This window comes from Mobula hypostoma, chromosome 10 (genome assembly GCF_963921235.1).
Source record: "Mobula hypostoma chromosome 10, sMobHyp1.1, whole genome shotgun sequence".
Taxonomy (NCBI): domain Eukaryota; kingdom Metazoa; phylum Chordata; class Chondrichthyes; order Myliobatiformes; family Myliobatidae; genus Mobula; species Mobula hypostoma.
The window spans coordinates 15,115,753-15,131,891 of record NC_086106.1 but is presented as its reverse complement, the minus strand read 5'-3'; the positions used below and the strand labels follow the sequence as shown (position 1 = coordinate 15,131,891).

At 46.6% G+C, this 16,139-nt stretch overlaps 1 protein-coding gene across 13 annotated transcripts in view; it reads right to left on the bottom strand.

The window, feature by feature from the left end:
* Positions 1–16,139, bottom strand: part of LOC134352667 (gremlin-1-like) — a 130,901-nt gene that overhangs the window by 92,359 nt on the left and 22,403 nt on the right. For 7 of the 13 annotated variants that reach the window (XM_063060028.1, XM_063060030.1, XM_063060029.1 and 4 more), the window contains exon 2: positions 13,431–13,486. The exons of 1 other annotated variant lie outside the window; for it this stretch is intronic. In XM_063060028.1, the coding sequence (XP_062916098.1) occupies positions 13,431–13,438 (8 nt within the window). In that variant the 5' untranslated portion in view covers positions 13,439–13,486. Of the gene's footprint in view, positions 1–8,239; positions 8,359–13,025; positions 13,368–13,430; positions 13,487–16,139 lie in introns of those variants that run through there. 5 more of the 13 variants (XM_063060025.1, XM_063060024.1, XM_063060023.1 and 2 more) reach the window with 2 other exon arrangements.

The following is a 16,139-nucleotide window of genomic DNA, read 5'->3' as shown; positions in this document are numbered from 1 at the left end:
GCCAATATCTTACTATTAATATTATATCCTGTCTTCAAAAATGAACTACTTCACTCTTATCTGGGTTGAAGTACATCTGCCAGTTCTCAGTCCAGTTCTGCATCCTATCGTTGTCCCGCTGTAACCTCTGACAACCCTCCAGACTATCCACAACACTCCCAACTTTTGTGTCATCAGCAAACTTACCAACCCACCTTTCTACTCCTTCATCCGGGTCATTAATAAAAGTCACAAAGAGGAGGGGTCGCAGAACAGATCCCCGTGGAACACCACTGGTCACTGACCTCCATGCAGAATACTAACCATCTACAACCACCCTTTGCCTTCTGTGGGCAAGCCAATTCTGGATCCACAAAGCAAGGGCTCCTTGCATCCCATGCCTCCTTACTTTCTGAAGGAGCCTTGCATGGGGAACCTTATCAAATGCCTTACTGAAATCCATATACATTACATCCACTGCCCTACCTTTAAATTTAGACAAGTGTGAAGTGATGCGTTGTGGGAAGTTAAACTATGGCAACGGTGAATGACAGGGCCTGGGGGAGACCACATGTGGAATATTGTGTGCAATTCTGGTTGCTATCCTATGGACGGGATGCCATTAATTTAGAGAAAGTGCAGAAAAGATCGACAAAAATGTTGTTGGGAGTGGGAGTATTGAAATTGATGACAGAATTGATGTAGGACTGTTTTCCCCTGAGTGAAAGAGTATAGGGGTAACTTTCTAGTGTTTATTGAATCATGATGGTGCATAGATAAGGTGGATGGTTGCAGTTTATTCCCAGGATAGGTAAATCTAAAACTGGAGGGCACAGATTTAAGGTGTGAGGGAAGAGATTTAAAGGGGACCTAAAGGACAGCATGTTCACACAGTGAGCACCGTGTTTCTAACCAGCTACCAGAGGAAGTGGTTGCGGCTGCTACCATTAAAACAATTAAAAACTTTGAAGCCAACTCCTAGTAAACTTATCGTCAAAGTACCTATATGAAGTGGATTCGACCCAGTGCCTCACGGGTACAACTGTTCCGACCATTGAGCACATCTACATGAAACGCCTCCGTAGGAAAGCAGCATCCATCATCAGAGATCCCCACCACCCAGGTCGTGCTCTCTTCTCACTGCTGCCATCAGGTAGAAGGTACAAGGGCATCAGGAGTCACTTCACCAGGTTCAAGAACAGTTACCAACCCTCAGCCATCAGGCTCTTGAACAAAAGGGGATAACTACACTCACTTGTCCCATCACTGAAATGTTCCCACAACCAATGATCTCACTTTAAGGACTATTTATCTCATTGCCTCATGTTCCCGTTATTTATTGCTATTTATTTCTATATGCATTTGCAAAGTTTGTTGTCTTCTGCACTCTGGTTGATCTTTCATTGACCCTGTTATAGTTCTATAGACTTGCTGAGTACACCCACAGGAAAATGAAACTCAGGATTGTATGTGGTGACATATATGCATTTTGATAATAAAATTTACTTTTAACTTTGATACACTACCCTGAGATTCATCTTCTTGCGGGCAATTACAGGCAAAGAAATACACAAGAATTTATGACGAACATAAACAAAGATAAACAACCAATGCACGAAAGAAAACAAATTGTGCAAATAAAAAACAAACAAACAAACAAATAATACTGAGAACTTGAGCTATAGATTCCATAGAAGTGAGTCTACATGTTGTGGAACCACGTTAGTGTTGAAGTGAATTAAGTTATCCACGCCGGTTGAAGAGTAATAACTGTTCCTGAACCTGGTGGTGTGGGACCTGAGGCTCCTGTACCTCCTGCCGAATGTGGAGGACGTGGCCTGGATGGCGGGGGTCCTTGTTGATGGATGCTGCTTTCTTCTGGCTGTGTTCCTTGTAAATGTGCTCAATGGTGGGAGGGCTTTTCCTGTGATGGACTGCGTCCGTCCCTTTCTGTAGAATTTTCCGCTCCTGGTCATTGGTGTTTCCGTAGCGGGCTGTGATGCAACCAGTTAGGATACTCTCCACTGTGCACCTATAAAAGTTTGTCTAATTCTTAGCTGACCTGTCGAATCTGTGCAAAGTTCTAATAAAATAGAGGTACTGTTGTGCCCTCTTTGTGATGGAACCTGCATGCTGGATCCAGGACAGATCTGATTTGATAATGGGAATTAGAATCGGATAATTTAAAGTTACTGACTATCTCCACCTCGGATCATGGACCTCCTGTAGTTTCCTCTAGTTGTAGTATTCAGCTTCTTGGGCTTGCTGAGTGTGAGAGGTCTTTGTCGTGGCACCTTTCAGCTAGATTTTCAATCTCTCTCCTGTATGCCTTTTCGTCAAACCTTTGATTCAGCCAGCAACAGAGGTGTCACAACCACGTCACTGGAGGTGAATTTAGCCGCACAATCATGCTTGTAAAGCAAGTAGAGGAGGGAGCTAAGCGCATGGCGTTGTGATGCACCCTGTGCTGATAGAGATCGTGGTCTTCGCGTGAGGAAATCGAGAACCACAGTCGCACCTGGAGGTATTCAAGACCAGGTCTTGGAACTTAGTGACTCGTTTCAAGGGAGTGATAGCGTTGAATGTCGAGCTAGTCAAAGCAGGGCATCCTGATGTGTGCTTCTCCACTGTCCAGATGTTCCAAAGCTGAGTGACGAGCCAATGGAAGGACATCTGCTGTTGACCTGTTGTGACTCCCGCCAAGTCACTCCTCAGGCGGGAGTCGATATGCTTCATGGCCAGCCTCTGAAGGCACTTCATCACAGTGGACGTAAGTGCTACTGGAGATAGTCATTGAGACAGGTCACCATGTTCTCCTTGGGCACTGGTGTGACGAAAGTCTACTTGACGCAGGTGGGTACCACAGACTGCTGTAGCAAGACTCTGAAGATGTTGGTAGACACTCCAGCCGATGGATTATTATGGTTCTTCAGAACTCGGCCAGTTACACCATAAGGGACAGATGTTTTTCCATGGGTTCACCCTGCTGAAGGATGACCTCACATGGACCTCGGAGACTGAAATGACATGGTTCATGGGTAGGAAAGGCTTAGAAGGGGTTCCCAATCTTTTGCATGCTATGGACCAATACCATTAAACAAGGGGTCCATGTTTGGGAACTCCTAGTTTCGCAGGATATAGGGCAAATGCAGATAACTGAGACTGGCGCAGGAAGGCACTGTGGACAAGTAGGGTTGAGTGGCCTCTTTCTCTGCTCTGTGACAGAGTGGCTGGAGCTGAGAGGTAGCAGCTCTACCCTCTGAACACTGTGCTGCCCTCATTGTCCGTTATCACCATTTTCATAGTTGCTTCTAAATGATTCTCAGTCAGGAGGTCCGTGCGCCGTGAAGGAACCAGAGGTGGATGTAGCTTTAATTTCCTTGGCAATATCAGATCCTGATTCTGACCATCATATCAGAAGAAGATCCAGTATGTAAGTGCAAACACGAAGTTCAAAGTTCAAATTAAATTTTATATTATCAAATTACAAATATGTCACCATTTACAACCCTGGGATTCTTTTACAGCAAATCTATAGAATAGTAACTGTAAACAGGATCAATGAAAGATCAGCTAGAGTGCAGAAGACAGCAAACTGTGTAAATGCAAACATAAATAAATAGCAATAAATACTGAGAGCATGAGATAAAGAGTCCTTAAAGTGAGATCGTTGGTTGCAGGAACATCTCATTGATGGGACAAGTCAAGTTGAGTGTAGGTATCCCCTTTTGGTCAAGAGCCTGATGGTTGGGGGGCAGTAACAAAGAGGGCACAACAGCACCTCTACTTTATTAGAAGTTTGTGCAAGTCATCTAAATACTTGACAAACTTCCATTGATGCAAAGTGGAGAGTGTCCTGACAGGTTGCATCACAGCCTTAACATTTGGCCCATCGGGTCTGCTCCACCATTTCATCATGGCTAATCCATTTCCCTCTCAGCCCTAATCTCCTGCCTTCTACCCAAAACCCTTCATGCCCTGGCTAATCAAGAATCTATCAGCCTCTGCCTTAAATATACCCAGGGGTGCAGTGCTAGCTGGAGCGCACCAGACAGCATCCGGCACCTCTTTAAGAAAAAAGTTGAAATAATCAAGCTAATTAATTAGGTGCTGCCCAGGGTGATTTGAGTATCTCAGAAACTGCTGACTTTGGAGTTTACAAAGAATGGTGCCAAAAACAAAAAGACATCCAGCGAGTGGCTGTTCTGTGAGCAAAAACATCTTGTTAAATCCACTCACTGGATGTTTTTTTTGTTTTTGGCACCATTCTTTGTAAACTCCAGAGTATGTTGTGCGTAAAAATCCCAGGAGATCAGCAGTTTCTGAGATACTCAAATCACCCTGGGAGGCACCTAATTAATAGCTTGTTTATTTCGGCTTTTTTCTGAAAGATGTGCCGGATGCGCTCCAGTGCGCTCCGGCTAGCACTGCACCACTGAATGTATCCATAATTAAGGTCTGTGAATGTGTTTGCTTTTATTCACCATGTCTGTTCACGTTTATGCTTTCTCTGTAATCTCTCCTCGTGTAACTGGAACTCTGCCTCCAGCTTAAGCAGATAAGGATTCCCAGAAGAACAGCACACAAAATTCTAAAACTGATTTTCCGTGTTTCTAGGAACGCTCCTTGCTGACCTCCTTTATCTTGCTGGCCGACTAATCCATATGGTTGTACAGACATGGCGTTGAACGTGAAGCATGGGTAGACGCTCCAGATCGGGAAGGTCCGCGTGGCCAAATCTTCTCTTCTTCCTTGCCACTGAATCTGGTTCACTGTCACCCTGCTCGGAGGAGCCTTTAGAGAAACTATGCCCAGATAAGCAAGCAAGGAGGGAAATGTCTAGAAAATGAATTTTCCCTATTTGTGGTGTGCTAAATTGTTGGTGGGCTTCATATTAATATTAATTAGATAGGTAGATAGACATTTAATTGGTCGCAAAGGGAATTACGGTGTCCCAGCAGCATTACAAGTACATAGATATACAAATATTAGAAGAGAAGTAAGAAAGAATAAAATCAAGTTACCTTCAAAATAAGATGTACAAGATTTACAAGTCAAAGATTACAAGGTCGCATCCCTGGCTATAGGTTCACTTATTATAGAGCTTGATGGCTGAGGGTAAAAACGACCTCATATAGCGCTCTTTGGAGCAGGACAGTTGGGTTAGTCTATTACTAAAAGTGCTCCTCCATTCAGCCAATGTGGTATGCAGGGGGTGAGAAACAGTGTCCAGAACTGCCAGGATTTTCTGGAGGGTCCTTTGTTCTACCACAGCCTCCACTGTGTCCAGTTCGACTCCGGTAGCAGAGCCAGCCTTTCTAATCAGTTTATTGAGCCTGTTGGCATCACTTGTGTTGATGCCATTGTCCCAGCACACCACTACATAGAAGATTGGTGGTAGTGCAGAAACTTGTCAAACTGACCTAACAATGAATTGGGATTGTTCACATTCAAAGAGACGGCCTGAACTAGGAACGCCAGAGACTGCAGACACTGGAATCAGGAGCAACAAACAATCAGCTGGAAGAACTCAGCAGGTCAGGCAGTATCTGTGGAGGGAAGGAACCTTTGCCATTTTGGGTCAGAAGTGTCCTGAGTCATGATCTTGACTTGTAACATGACTATTCCCAAAATGCTACAGATGCCGCTCGATCGGCTGAGTTCCTCCAGCAGTTGGCTTGTTGTTCTGGAACAGCACTTGTGTGCGTCCAGCAGGACCATGCTCATGAGCAAGGCTGCCCCAGGGAAGGCTGGACGTTTACACCTGCTGTCAGGCAGTGACGGGAGACATGGAAATAGAGGCTGCGAGAGAGAGAGAGAGAAGGAGAGGAGAAGGGAGAGGGAGAGAGGGGGGAGGAAGAGAGAGAGGGAGGAGAGGGTGAGGGAAAGGGAGAAGGAGGGGAGGGAGAGGGGGAGGGAGATGGAGAGGGAGGAGGAGGGAGAGGGGAGGGAGAGGGGAGGGAGGAAAGAGTGGGGAGGGAGAGGGGGATGGAGTGGGGAAGGGAGAAGGAGGGAGAGGAAGAGGGAGAGGGAGTGGGGAGGGGGGAGGGGAGATGGCAGGGGATGGAGGAAGGGGGAGGGGAGGGAGGGGGAGGGAGAGGGAGAGGGAGGGGAGGAGAGGGAGAGAGGGAGGGGGAGGGGAGGGCGAGAGGGAGGGGAGGGGAGGGGAGAGAGGGGGGAGGGAGATGGAGAGGGAGGGAGAGAGAAGGAGGGAGAGGAAGAGGGAGAGGGAGGGGGAGGGAGTGGGGGAGGGGGAGGGGAGAGGGTAGGGGATGGAGGAAGGGGAGGGGAGGGAGGGGGAGGGAGAGGGAGGGGAGGAGAGGGAGAGGGAGGATAGGAGAGGGAGAGAGGGAGGGGAGGGGAGGGGAGGGAGGGAGGGAGAAGGAGGAAGAGGGAGAGCATTCCCAAATACACTAATGACAAAGCAATTAAGGCTGTCCTTCTGTCCACTCGGCACATCATTCCGACTTTTCAAAAACCGAGAATTGCATTTGCCTCTGAGGCAAACATTTGTCATCTTCATTTTCTGCTCCTACCAGCATCCCTGGGTCAATGAATCCCTGAGGATTCATCATCTCTACCACACCTCTGTCCATCAAATGGTCAATCTTGAATACTTTAATAATTAGTGAACCAGTCTTCAAAGGATCTGGAGGACCTTCACTCCTAGTCTCTGCGGTATAGGATGGCTATGAAAGCTTTGGAGAGGGTTCAGAAGAGGTTTACCAGGATGTTGTCTAGATTAAAGTCAAAGACGAGTTCCATAGATGCGTAGTGGGGAGTGTATTGACCGGCTGCATCACAGCCCGGTATGAAATATAATGCAAAGTAACCAGAAAGTTCATACTGTGGCTAAACTGCAGTAACTGGGGAGTGCCGGCTGGTGCAAGAACCAAATGGTAGAAGGGAAGTAGCTGTTCCAGAACCTGGTGGTGTGGGACTTCAGGCTTCGGTGCCTCCTGCCCGATGGGAGCTGCAAGAAGATGGCCTGGCCCGGATTCTCGATGGTGCCATAGCAGTGGTCGATGATGTTGGGTCCTCTCATGCTGCAGGTCAGGTGCTGATTGCAAACAGGCAGAGACTTCCTCAAGCTGGCCTGATTAGAGGACATGTAGTACAAGGACAGGCGGGACAAACTTGGAATGCTTTGTCCGGAGAGGCAGAAGATCTATCTATTTATTTATTTAATTGAGATGCTGTGCAGAATGTGTTGGTGCATGGCCAAGTGGTTAAGGCGTTGGTCTAGTGATTTAAAGGTTGCTAGTTCGAGCCTTGGCTGAGGCAGCGTGTTGTGTCCTTGAGCAAGGCACTTAACCACTCATTGCTCTGCTACAACACCGGTGCCAAACTGTATGGGTCCTAATGCCCTTCCCTTGGGCAACATCGGTGGCACGCAGAGGGGAGACTTGCAGCATGGACAACTGCTGGTCTTCCATACAACCTTGCCCAGGCCTGCGCCCTGGAAACCTTCCAAGGCTCAAATCCATGGTCTCCTGAGACTAACGGATGCCTATATAAAGATGTGCAGAATAAACCCTTCTGACCCTTCAAGCCACACCCAGCAACCCTCGATTTAACCCTAAGCATAGGACAATTAACCTACCAACTGGTTAGACTGTGGGAGGAAACTGGAGCATTCGGGGGAAACCCAAGCGGTGACGGGGAGAACGTACAAACTCCTGACAGTCAGCGGCGGTAATTGAACCTGGGTTACTGGTACTGTAGAGCAGTTTGCTAACCGCTATGCTACCGTGATGAGGGGAGACCTGATAGAAGGTTATAAAATTATGAGAGACCTAGATAGAGTCAACAGCCAGTGTCTTCTCCACAGTACTGAAATGTCTAATGCTGGATGAGAAGGGGACATTTTTTTGTCACACAGAGAGTAGTGTGTGCCCGTGAATGCTCTTCCAGGAGTGGTGGTGGTGGAAGCAGATACAACAAAGACACTTGAGAGGTCCTTGGACAGGCATATGAATGTACAGAGAATGGAGGGATATAGACTGCGTGCACGGAGGAGAGGTTAGCTTACTGAGTTGGGTAAAAATCTGCGGTTCAAGGGGCATGTTGCTGTTCTACACTGTTCTATAGTCTACAGTCTTAGAACTTGCTCTTCAGACCACAATTACTATAGATTTCAAAAATAAACATTACAGATAAAAGGAATAATGAAGCAAAGCTCGTGGGTTCAGAAGTCTGATCTTGGAGTGGACTACTTAGCGGTGGCAAAAAAGACGAAACAAAGAAAACTACTAAATACCTAGCTGATAGGAAAGCACTTCGGCGGGTTGTCTCTAGCGCACAGAAGATCATCGGGACACAGCTCCCAGCCCTGGAGGACACCTACAGCTCTCGCTGCCTGAGGAAAGCTACAAGCATCTGTAAGGACAATACACACCCATGCAATCATCTGTTTGAACTTCTTCCATCTGGCAAACGTTATAAGATTTTCTATGCCCGCACTTCCAGACTGAAAAATATCTTTTACCGCAGAGCTATAATTGCTCTGAACCAATCGATCAAGCATCATCCATAAATTTGTAATATTGCTACTTTAATACTGGTTTTATGGTTGCTGGTTGTACTGGCTGGTTACTTGATTTTATTTATTGTTCATTTATTTTATTTGTTGTTTTATAGCACTGAGTATGGGAGTTGCAAACTCATTTTCACTGTATTGGTGCATGACAAATTGTATTATGCAATGACAATAAAGATATTTCATTTCATTTCATTTCGATAATGATCAGCGCTAACAATGGAGAGGTGAGCAGTGGTGGAGGCGGAGGCACGGGGAAGGCAAGGTCGAGGCAAGCAAAGGGGGGGGTAGGGTCCCCGAGGAAAGTCCCGACGTCTGAGCGATTTAAGCACTGGGCCAGACCGGAAAGGTCAGGTAGGGGCCGAATCGTGGCGGCAGGGGTTTCAGGCCCCAGTGCAGTCCGAGAGCAAGGAACGACCCGACGTCTGGACGATTTAAGCGCTGGGCCGGGTTTAAAAGGTCCTGGTGTCGGGTCCGGAGGCAAAGCGAGGGTCGATTCTGCCAGGTTCTGCTTTCTGCTCCGTGACACTTACTCGGCTCTGCGCTGAACTGAGGCTGTGTAGTGATGCCCGGCTTCGTGCCTTTTGTAAAACTTCAGTTCTGAAGCAATCGGCTTACTTTTATTGTTTGCATCTTTTTCTTTGTCTCTCTCCGCGCATTGGGTGGTCTTCTTCTTTATAATGGGTTCTTTTGAAGTTTCTTTGTTTTGTGGCTGCCTGTAAGGAGATGAATCTCAAGGTTGTACAATGTACACACGTAGCATGTTACATTATTCCTCTCAGCACCTTGCGGTGCGTCGGGCAACAACCTTGCCGTTTCTTTGTACGGGGCCGAGTTGCTAGTTCAATGCTCAACCCAGCATAGATGAAAAGCATGCCAGGAGCGGGTCGGATTCGAACCCAGGACACCCACTTCAAAGTCTGGGGCTGATGCCACTACACCACCGTCCGGCAATGTATACGTACTTCGATAGGGGGGAGGAGAAGATGGCGGCGTGACGCAGTGCGCGTGGCCGCTCCGAATTGATATCGTATTTGTTAAATAGGGGCCGTGCACGATCCTGATTTGATGGAGACGGAAGTGAGAAGCACGGAGGAACATCTGGAGAAACTTCTGAAATGCCCGCTTCGCTGCTGCTGCTACTGTGCGATCGAGAATCTCCAGAGGGGAAGGCCCCAAATCCTCGGCTTTGCCTATTGCCCGTTGCCGGGGCCGGGGTTGAAGCGCTCGGCAGAGATGGTGCCCGGTGCTCAGTGTCAGAGGGCTGGTCGGAGGCTCGAAGTTTTCAGATGGACTGAGAATTGGATTGTGGTCGGGTGCTTCCAGGGTGCTGCATCGGCAAGTTTGCGGCGCTGGAAGCTCATGTCAGGAAGAGTTTCTCCCTTCAACCGTCTCTGTGAGATGATGGGACTTTCAAGAGACTTTGAGACTTTTTTTACCGTGCCCATGGTCTGTTCTTCATCAAATTACGGCATTGCTTTGCACTGTTGTAACTATATGTTATAATTATGTGGTTTTTGTCAGGTTTTTTTTAGACTTGGTTTGTCTTGTGTTTCTGTGATATCATTCTGGAGGAACAAATTGTATCATTTCTTAATGCATGCATTACTAAATGACAATAAAAGAGGACTGTGTGTCCTCATAATCTAATCTAATCTAATAAACCTACTTTGAATTTAAAGATTTGAATCTGTTCTTCCTGAATCATTGAGTGTGTGTCTTCAGGCTTCTGTACCATCTCCCCAATGGCAGTAATGAGAAGATTCAATAGACAATAGACAATAGGTGCAGGAGTAGGCCATTCGGCCCTTCGAGCCAGCACCACCATTCACTGTGATCATGGCTGATCATCCACAATCAGTATCCAGTTCCTGCCTTCTCCCCATAACCTTTGATTCCGCTATCTTTAAGAACTCTATCCATCTCTTTTTTGAAAGCATCCAGAGACTTGGCCTCCACAGCCTTCTGGGGCAGAGCATTCCACATAGAACAAATAGAACACATTCATAGAACAAATGCTCTGAGATGAGTAATCACCCCATACACACGCAGAAACGCACAACTATTTTGAAGCCTCTACATATTTATTTCTTCCAAGTGATGATTGTAATGTTACCAGGCAAGATAGTTGTGGGAAACCAATGGAAGGTTCTCAAACATTGCCAATCCACCCCGGCACATGGGTGACGAAATCGTGCAGAAGTTCTGCCTTTGTACCTGGCTCACCTGGCCCACAGCTGTAATTTCTCTGACCTGCAGGTAGGCACCCCCTTTGGGGCTGAGTACCACCAGGACACTGGCCTCGATCTAACCGGGGAAGTCAACTGTGGCAACCACTGTTCCAAGCTGTCACCGGTCACGGCAGCTCACAAGGAGCGACCCGATGTTTGGATGATTTAGACACCAGCTGGGTGGCTTGAGAAGCAGAGTGTCGGGACGGGAGGCGAGGGTCAGGCCAGTTCTGCTCTCTGTTCCACAACGTTTGCTCCGCTCTGCGCTGCACTGAGGCCGAGACTGTGGTCTGCTCCAGCCTTTGTGTCTGAGGACTCACTTTCATTCTAAATGCTATTTACTTACTTTTATTTTTTGCACAATTTGTTTTTTTTTCTTCCTGCATATTGAGTGTTTGTTGGTCCTTTTTAATGGCTCCTTTTGAGGTTTCTTTGTTCTGTGGCTGCCTGTAAGGAGACGAATCTCAAGGTTGTATATATTATACATGCTTTATTAATAAGTGCATCTTGAACTCTGACTTTCTGCTGGGTATGAATTAGCTGCTCTTTGGGATATTTCTACTTGAAGAGTCAATCCTATCGGATGGACCAAAGGTGAAATACTGCAGTTGTGGAAAATTTGAAATACAAGCAAAAGAAATCCTGGAGATAGGCAACGTCTATGGTGAGGAAAGCACAATGGATGTTCCAGACCAAAGACTTCTTGTTAGAACTGGAAAAGTCCGAAGTAGAGGCATGTTAGAATGGGACCATCCAGATTTTCCATGACACATCTGGTGGTCTTGAATTCCTGTTCTAAGCCCTGCAGTCCTTTCAACCAAAAGTTATACCTTTGCTTCAGTTATTACGAGCACAACAGTTTACAACAGTTCATTAATATTGAACATCCATTACCAGCCCCATAATCTTTTTTTTTTATTTAAATGTACTAATAATCCAAACAAGGGTGTATTTAAATTCAGTTTCAGGAGATAAGAGAACTTCTCAGAAATACAATTATAAAATTCCAGAACTAACTTTCATATCCATCTTTTCCAAGTAACGCCAGTACTCCCAGTGTCACTTATCTGTGTGCAGGCAGGGTTGTGCCAACAAGCTGGCCTTTGGAACCTATCTTATGCTGGTAACAACACACAAAAGGGCTATTCGGCCCATCAAGTCCATGCTAACTTCCAGGGGAGCAGCCTCATACCCTCCTTCTTGAACCAACTGCCATTTTCTTTCGGGTCAATACACACGGCTTATTTCATTCTGCACTTCTGATTCTAAAGAAAGGCGCTCTAGAAATTGGCATTAAATAACAATAAGAGGCAGACTGCCCACAATCTCGAGAGGATTCTTCTTCCCGCTTCAGAACCCAAGTGTAAAACTGGTCGTGAGAAATCTCCGAAATGTTGGAAATGTGAGTACAATTGCCTCAGGTCCAGGTCTACGGCTTTATCACCAGCAGAATGAGATGTAAGTAACCGCAACAATGCCCAACGAGGAACTGCTGGCTCTGGGTCTACAGTTCCCAAAGCTCTCCACACTGACAGGGGGTTCCCAAGTACCACAGACACTGATGGAGTCTGCCTGCCATGTTTACTTACCATCATTGACTCTCAAATGGAAGGATGGTAGGGGGTGAGTAAATATGTGAATGAGAGGGCATGTAGCAGGGAGGTTAAAAATCCCATTAGGTGGTGCCACAATAACAACTCAACCTCAGCAAAACCGAGGAACTGAATGTTGACTGCAGAAGGAAGAAGCTGTGGGCTGCAGCCAGTCTTCATTAGGGGATCGGAGGTGGAGAGGGTTAGTAACATTAAATTTCTTGGTGCTACTATACCAGAGGATCTGTCCTGGGACCAGCACGTAAGTGCCATCACAAAAAAAGGCAAAACAGCAGCTCTACTTCCTAAGGAGTTTTCATGCATGGGCTCGGCATGTCATCTAAAACTGTGACGAGCTTTCATAGGTGCACAGTGGGGAGTACCCTGACTGGCTGCATCCCGGTCTGGTATGGAAACGCCAATGCCCAAGAACGGAAAAGCCTACCAAAGCAGTGGATCCAGCCCAATCCCTCAGAGGGAAAACTGCCCCCAACCATAGGGAACGTCTGCAAGGAGCACCGCCACAACAAAGCAGTGCCCTCCATCCGGGCCACGCTCTCTTCTCGCTGCTGCCGTCAGGAAGAAGGTGCAGCGGTGAGCATCCGGACTAGTTCGATAATAAATTTATTCACCTTAACTTTGACACAAATGAGCCCAGCTCACTTCCCATCTACCAACTCTTACCTTCATGATGCTCGGAACCCGGGAGAACCATTGGAGTGAAGGAGGGGGTGGCATTCAGGACTGGGGCTGAGGAGATATTGCAGGCTGAGAGGTTTCCAGCAGAGTTCTGGCTATTGCTGAGTGCTTTGCCACTCTATGGTATCAGTAAGCCTCCCGTAGCCCTCTCAGGCTGCAGGTTATGGCACAAGGCTTCGACAGTGCGTCAGTACGCTACCTTTCCCACAGCCGTTCATTCCTGGTGCCCACTTCACACCACAGATTAAAAATAACCTCTGAATTGAAGCAAAAGTTGATTCACAAATTGAAATTTTCTTTTTTTTAACTCATAGACGTTAGCGGTATGGACAAAGACTGAAATTCCAGCTGGACGGAAGATAGACCAAAGTAACTTTCCTCCTCACTCACCTCAGCATATCTGTTTGTTGAAAAGGCTTCAGAATACGATGGCCACTCTGCGCCACCTAGAAGGCAAAATTCAGCACCTTAGCAAGTCATCTTGAGTAGATCCTCACGAAGTTTCTGTGGTCTAGAAGGCGAGGGTGTAAGACCCCAGTTATTCACTGCCCTGTGTGGGTTTCAGCTCTTGACTGTATTCCCTCAACATTCCGGGTCCAAGTTCCTGGAGCTTCCTGCTGCTCCCCCTCTCAGACTCCACCCACACAGGAACGCCTTCAGAAAGAGGACTGGGAATCTCGGGCACTCGCTACCTCTAAGGGAGGTGGATACTCAGCGGCTGAGTATCACCGAGGCTGAGACTGGTGGGCTGCTGAACAATAAGTGGGGATGAGGACTGAGGACGGGGAGGAGAGTGACTGATCCACAGGATTAGCCAGGACATTGGCAGGCTGAAGGGGAGACACGACCTCCTTCCACTTCTAATTCTGATGTTCTTCTATTATTAAAAATTAGCTTTATTTGCCACATGTACATCGATGTGCAGAGGTCTTAGGCAAATATACATATATCTACGGTGCCTAAGAATTTTGCACGGTACTGTAGTAATTTTATGTATTGCACTGTACTTCTGCTGCAAAACAAAACAAATTTCTTGACACATGTGAGTGATGATAAACCTGATTCTGATCTGGGTCTCTTGTGGGCTGAGAGTGGGAAGGAGGCAGGGAAAGGGGAATCATGGTTGGGAAAAGGGGAAGGGAGAGGGGAGGGAGCGAGAAGCTCCAGAGAGACATTCTGTAATGATCAATAAACCAGTGGTTTGAAATTAAATCACCTTGCCTGGTGTCTCGGGGGTGGGTATGTCTCTACCTGGACCATCCCCCACCTCGACACTCCTTCTCTGCCACCTGTCCCACACCCCTTCCGCGGTGCTCCACCCCCGCCATTCCCAACATCTTTTGCTCGCGCCATATATACAAACTCCTCGTCGACAAATACAGTACTGTGTAAAAGCCTTAGGCACCCTAGTTATATATACACACGAGTGACCAACACAGTCCGAGGGTGTGCTGGAGGCAGCCTGAAAGTGTCGCTATGCATCCAGTGCCAACAGAACATGCCCACAACTTCCTAACCCTAACCCATATGTCTTTAAAATGTGGGAGAAACCGGAGCACCCACAGGGAGAAAGTACAAACTCCTTACAGACAGAGGCAAGAAATAAACCCATTAAGATGTTCGATCAATAATATTTGGCCTGAAATAAAAACTTAATTAGTAATGTTAACTTTGTATACAGAACTGCCATGTAACCAGGCCATTTGGCTTAAGTAAGGGTGTCCTAGCAAATTCCCTCCTACATCTTTCTTCTCATTACACTTTCAATTCTTTCCATTCCTTTCAACGGAGACCCCCACCACCCAGGACATGCTCTCTTCTCGCTGCTGCCATCAGGAAGAAGGTACAGGAACCTCAGGACTCGCACCACCAGGTTCAGGAGCAGTTATTACCCCTCAGCCATCAGGCTCGTGAGCCAAAGGGGACAACTTCACTCAACTTCACTTGCCCCGTCACTGAAATGTTCCCACAACCAATGATCTCGTTTTCAAAGACTCTTCATGTCATGTTTTTTGATATTTATTGTTCATTTACAACCCGGCTGGTGGCGTAGTGGCATCAGTGTCGGACTTCAGGACGAAAGGTCCCAGGTTCGAATCCAGCCGGCTCCCCTGCACGCTTTCCATCCGTGCTGGGTTACGAGCTGAGTGATCTCTTTGGAAACTCACCCGGCAGAAGGCAATGGCAAACCACTGCTGTAACTTGCCTCGTAAGCGGTTCCCCACTACGTCAGAGAGGCGTGGAGGGAAGTTGCCTGTTAACCGGAGAAACTCCAGATCCGACGTACCTTTCCTTTATTGTTCATTTATTTATTATTATTATTATTTCTTTTGGTTTGTACTTGCACAGTTTTTTGTCTTTTGCACACTGGTTGAATGTCAAGTTGGTGTGGTCCTTGATTGATTTTATCATAGTTTTATTGAGTATGCCCGCAAGATAATGAATTTAGGGTTGTAAATGGTGACATATATATATACTTTGATAATAAATTTACTTTGAACTTTAAACTTTGAACTTTCTCCATCCAGTATTTATCTAACTTCCCTTAAGATTATCTCTGCCCTTTGTCTTATTACTTTCAGTGTTTGGAGAGCCGTGTATGTTTAGCACCAGCTGAAGAGGTTCCTTCCAACAGGAAATCACCCTAGAATCTCTGATGTGTCTTGATAATTTGAAAGTCACAATTATTTTGTCTGCGCGCAGAACATGTACACAAAATATCCTGATAAAGCACAGCAGCTCCATTAGATATGTGAGCTTTGTGGTATTATTAAGTTCACTAAGACAAACAACAAGTGCTCTGTGCAGATAACCGCCAGCATCCTAATGCCCAGAGACTGTAACCAATTTCCAAAACTGCACTTAACAATCAAGTGATCTTATTACAGAAAAGCTGGCCACAGTCACCTTCTGTTGTCGATCCAAGAGTATTACCTCGAAAATTATTCTATTATGCTTGCAGAAATATTTCCTTAAACTGCCAAAGTTTTCTTGTTTATGACAGGGCTGAGTCCAATCTTGGAAAGGACTGTGCATTGACTGCCCATGAAGCTAGGAGGCTAAGGCAGTGCTGACTCTTGAGAAAATATACCAGAATCA